The 5,675-nt window shown below is 44.4% G+C and overlaps 1 protein-coding gene across 1 annotated transcript; it reads right to left on the bottom strand.

Moving 5' to 3' along the window:
• Nucleotides 1–915: 915 nt before the first annotated feature.
• On the bottom strand, nucleotides 916–4,970 carry LOC306893307 (C-type mannose receptor 2-like; the record flags this gene model as incomplete). Its single annotated transcript, XM_079455075.1, has 3 exons — nucleotides 916–1,286; nucleotides 1,373–1,714; nucleotides 4,667–4,970. The coding sequence occupies 3 exons, from the start codon at nucleotides 4,968–4,970 to the stop codon at nucleotides 916–918; spliced, it is 1,017 nt and encodes a 338-aa protein (XP_079311201.1).
• Nucleotides 4,971–5,675: the final 705 nt, after the last annotated feature.

Below are 5,675 nucleotides of genomic sequence, written 5' to 3'. Positions count from 1 at the left end.
CGAGGCCTGATGAAGAACTTCAGTCACCATGAGCTGAATCTCCTCTGAATCCACTGAAACCAGATCCACGTGAATCAGCCAGTTCCTAGTTCCTAGTTCCTAGTTCCTGTATCGTGTATTTCTGGTAGTTTGTATTTCTGGTAGTTTGTATTTCTGGTAGTTTGTATTTCTGGTAGTTTGTATTTCTGGTAGTTTGTATTTCTGGTAGTTTGTATTTCTGGTAGTTTGTATTTCTGGTAGTTTGTATTTCTGGTAGTTTGTATTTCTGGTAGTTTGTATTTCTGGTAGTTTGTATTTCTGGTAGTTTGTATTTCTGGTAGTTTGTATTTGCCCCCACGTGGGAAGTATTTTTTTTCTGTTTTTGAGTTTAGTTAGTGTTTTCCCCATCGAGGGTGTTTATGTTTTGTTCCAGTTTTATTATTAAAACTCTTGTTAACCCCGTCATCCCCTGTGTCTGCCTGCACTTGGGCTCTCTTCCACATTCACGACAATTAAACTCTTAGAAGTTTAAAGGGCGTTTACACACTAGCACCTTAGTGTACATCTAATGAGCTTCCACATGCAAAACACCATGTTGGAAGACAAAGACAATTAACTTTCCCTCCAAAGGTGCCATCTCCTGATTGCGTCAGCGACACCCTTACAGCTTAAAAGAGACCACCTTCTCTTCCGTTGGGCTGGTGCTTTTCTCTTCACCCGGACCCCTAAGTTTGTGCCAGGCTACCATCTTGTCTTTCCAGATACGGACCCTTTGCATCAACTGGTTCTCTCTAATCACATCCAGCCAAGATCAACTGGAACCTCAACAAACTGCATCAGGACACTTTCTTTCTTTTGATGGGCAAGTGTGTCTGGCTAAATTGAGTCAGAAATGATAATATTGTGCATCACAGATAGCAGCAGACACACATCTGTTCATGTTGAATCTCTTCTGGTGCAGATGAAGTTGAGTTGTTGAGATCGAGGACGGCTGATCCAGAGATGATCTCCTCCAGATTGAACCGCTCCAGCTCTGTGTTCACCGCTGCAGTCATCCAGATGATACTGACCCTCTGGAGCCCAATTCTGATAGCAGACGACCTCTCCTCGTACCCAAATCCAGAGATCCATGAGACAGTAATAGTGTAACCCCAGCCACACCTGAGCAGTCGAGGCCTGATGAAGAACTTCAGTCACCATGAGCTGAATCTCCTCTGAATCCACTGAAACCAGATCCACGTGATTCTCTCTGCAGTAACTCAAAGCTTCAGTCCAGCTCAGATTCTTCTGGATCAATATCAGCCCATCTGAACACACAACAAAACACAAACACTGTGACTGAACTGAGATCAGATCTGTCATCAAACACACACATTGACTTTTAATAACACACCTTCATGACACACAAAGAACTTAGAGTAACTGCAAGGTGCATCATTCCATTGACCCTGAGCATTCATTGTGATATCTGTACATAGTGGATCAGAACCAACAGCATTCGGTTCTGGAGGTGCCCAGTATCTGAAGGCGGAGTCACTGTTATCTGACCACTCCCACGAGTCTCTGAACAGACCAATCCAGACAGATGTCTGAGGATTATTAATGATGTTGTGAATCAGTTGATGGTCAGTCTGGTTCCTCACACTGGTCAGATCAGTATGATACTGTCTGCAGAATCTCTGAGCTTCTCTCCACGTTTTACTAGAAGAATCAATGATGTGTCTCCTAGTGTTCTCTGTAGAAGGAAATAAAGATTCAAGTCTCATGACAAAAAGGCAGAAACGAATAGTCAGCTATTTACCCTGTTATCTTGTTTTAACTGTTGAACTGGACTGTTGCCTGTTGTTAGTTAAGATTATTTGAGCTTGTTTAATTACTCATTGACTGAGTGTTAAGGTGTTAGCGTTTGTTATTCGGTTTGAGTACTGTGTTACTGTATACACATTAAGTTGCCATTAGCCGCTTGTTACGGCTAGACATTATAGTTTTCCACTTAAAATCATGGAGCTAGTTGATCGCTGTTTGATCCGTGGCCCATTCAAGTCGTTCGGCTTTGTTTTACTAATCTAGAAGGTGTGTTAAGAACTTTTCATTCACGCTCATCATAACACATACTTAAGCAGTGCCTCTGTGCTGGCGTGGTAAGCGTCAGCCCTTGTGTGCTAAATATTCCACACTATATTCCCTATGCAGCAACTATTCATTTGAATACCACGCTGTCAATATAACTTCTCCTACTCAGCTCAGTATTGTCGTAGTTTCCTGCCCCCCAGGTCCTCTGCATAACTTCGTTGAAGAGTTAGATTTGCTGCTCTCATCATTTCCGGAGGATGGTGGCCCTCTCGTAGTGTTTGGGGATTTCAACATCCACCTCGACAAACCTTATGCTTCTGACTTCAACACTCTCACAGCCTCATTCGACCTCACATGCCTTGCCACAGCCGGTACTCACGGATCAGGAAACCAGCTTGATCCCATCTACACCCGTAACTGCACCACAGACAACATTAAAGTCACACCTCTTCACATTTCTTCATCACTTTCAACATGGACCTCCCTACAAGCACTACACCAACACCACCACCTGTTTTTTTTAGACGGAACCTTCACTCTCTCCCCTAGCACCCTCTCTGCTAAAGTGACATCCTCTCTTCCCTCCAACTTTGCATCACTAGATGCTGACACTGCCACCGATACCTAATGCTCCACACTTACATCCTGTCTAGAGAATCTCTGTCCTCTGTCCTCCAGACCAGCTCGTGCCACCCCCTCCTGAGCAATGCACCAAACACTCAGCAGCTTTTCAAGACTTTTAACTCTCTTCTTTGGCCCCTCCTCCCCCGCCCACTACATCTTTGACTGCAAAGGACTTTGTTGTATTTTTCACTGAGAAAACATCAGCCATCAGCAAACAATTCTTAGCACCGCAGACCTCAGTACACACCACCCTCACTTCAAACATCGAACTCTCCTCTTTCGCCCCACTGACTGACACCGAAGTCACCCGACATCTCTCCTGTCCCCACCACCTGTCCCCTAAACCCAATCGCCTCCCATTGCCTTCAGGCCACATCCAGCACACTCACACCGGCACTCACACATCATCACGCCTCCCTACTCACCGGCACTTTTCCATCCACATTCAAACACACCCAGGTCACGCCCCTACTTAAGAAACCCACATTGGACCCCACTACTACCGACAGCTCTCTCCTCACTTTTATTGTGAAAACTCTTGAAAGGGAAGTTTTCAACCAAGTTTGGATGAAGGAACATCACCTCCAGCTGAACCTGGCCAAGACAGAACTGCTCGTGTTTCCAGCACATCCCACGGTGCAACATGATCTCACCATCCAACTCGGTAATTCCACAATCACTCCCTCCGAATCAGCCAGGAACCTCTGAGTCACATTTGATGAGGAGCTGTCCTTCAAAGATCACATCGCAAAGACAACGCGATCCTGTCGATATGCCTTCTTCAGGTTCGACCCTTTCTCACGGAGCATGCAGCACAACTCCTTGTCCAGGCCCTGGTAATCTCAAGGTTGGACTACTGCAATGCTCTCCTTGCTGGTCTTCCTGCAAAGACTATAAAACCACTTCAGCTGGTTCAAAACGCAGCAGCACGCCTCGTTTTCCAACAGCCCAAAAAGGGCTCATGTAACACCCCTTTTCATCTCTCTCCACTGGTTACCGGTTGAAGCCCGGATCAGATTCAAGTCACTGATGTTTGCCTACAGGACTATCACTGGATCTGCAACGGCATACTTTCACACCCTACTAAACTCCTACACCCCATCAAGAACCCTGTAGTGGTTAGAGCGTTGGGCTTGTGATCAGAAGGTTGCCGGTTCGAATCTCAGTGCCAGCAGGTCATGACTGAAGTGCCCTTGAGCGAGGCACCTTACCCCTGATTGCTCTGCAGTAATGTGCCGCTTTGGATTAAAGCATCTGCCAAATGAGTAAATGTAATGCTTTCTCATAAAGGCATTTAATTGCTTTCCCGCTCATTCTCCTTCACAACTCCTTCCTGGTAGAACATTCTTCCTAACTCGATCCGGTCAACCACAGCTCTCACAACCTTGAAAAAACTACTTAAAACCCACCTCTTCTGTGAATACTTGACAGACAATTGAAAAAAATTATAATATTAATAACACTCTCTTCTCTCAACAGGTATTGTTCTGGCTTTTGTCGAAACTAGTAACTTTGTATTAGCACCTATCGTACTATTGCTCTTTTATTACAAATCACTAGTGTTGGGTAAGTTACTGCACACCCGACTCCTCTCCTTTTTCCGCCCCTGCCTCTGGCAGCCGGGGGAATGGGCGCTCAGGGCTCGGTCCGGGCTCTGGGCTCCCTTCCCGGTAAAAGGGGGAGCGCTCTGGGCTCGGACGGGAGCTAAGAGCCCGGAGCCCTCTCCCCGGACAGTACGCCAGTACAGCCAGAATTTGCGGGGGCGAACTCGTGAAATGACTAAATGTAAATGTCATGATTTTCATTCATTCTCATTACACTCACAGTTCAGATGTCAATCTACAGAAACTCTTTTCTTCTGAAAGTCTTGAGTTAGTGCAGCATGTGTTTGATTGTCTCTTTACATCTGTTCTTCACAAACCATTAACACATCCAGAGTAAACCTTTAGTCATGTTATGATTTGTGAAGTGAAGGTTTGTTGTCACTCACCATTGTAGCAGATGAACTGTGACCTCACATTACAGTCCTGCTGACGCCACGTTCCATTTCTCATAACAGCACAATTATTTGTGTCAGTCGATGGTTCAGTTTCCCAGTTCAGATATTTCACAGGATCACCCAGAGACCACTTCCATTTATAAACATCTGTTCTCTTCAGTCCAATCCAGGCATACCACTCACTGTAACTCACAGTCTTTATCAGCTCGTTCATGTCATTGATGTTGTTGACTGTGGCCAGATCTGTGTAGTTCTCTCTGCAGTATCTCTGAGCTTCAGTCCAGTTCTTATTCATGTTTATATAGTGATAGCGACGCTGAATGCATTCAGATATTGAACAGAGAGCTGAAAGAGACAGTTTGAGTCTTTATTAAAACACACAGAATATATTCACACGACATAAAACCAGAAACACAAACTCACCGATGACAAGAAGACTGAAACATAGAGTCTGAGCCATTTCTGAAAAACACAATTTATCATCATTTATTGCAAAATGTAAAATGTCTAAACTACTTTATTAATTAGATTATTACTTTGTCTAGGTATAAAGCTATATGAGTTGAAGGATCTAGTCGACGGAGCAATCAGAAGAACCAAACTCAGGGACCAAGAATGACACAGACACAGAAGTGTAGTTCAGTCAAAGTTTATTAAAGATGGGTTCAGTATATATATGCATAAATGAGGAAGTGAGATTGGGCTCAGATCCAACCTATTGTTGCACAGAACCTTAGTTAGTCTTTCTGTCTAAGACATTTATTAGTTCAGAACACTTCTGTGCTCCTCCACCTCTAACTCACAATGATATACTCCCTTTCAAGGAAACATATATTATCCTCGTAGGTCACTATAGCCGGGACACAGGGGAAACCAGGCTCAATGTGTCTTATCAGAAACCTTATCTGGAATCTGACAATACGCATTAAAATGTGGGGTCAGTTGTGGTCTGTGGGGTCAGTTGTGGTCTAATGGTTAGAGACTTGGTCTTGTGATCAGA

The sequence above is a fragment of the Barbatula barbatula genome, assembly GCF_947034865.1.
Source record: "Barbatula barbatula genome assembly, chromosome: 4".
NCBI lineage: Eukaryota > Metazoa > Chordata > Actinopteri > Cypriniformes > Nemacheilidae > Barbatula > Barbatula barbatula.
This window is presented reverse-complemented; position numbering and strand designations above follow the sequence as displayed.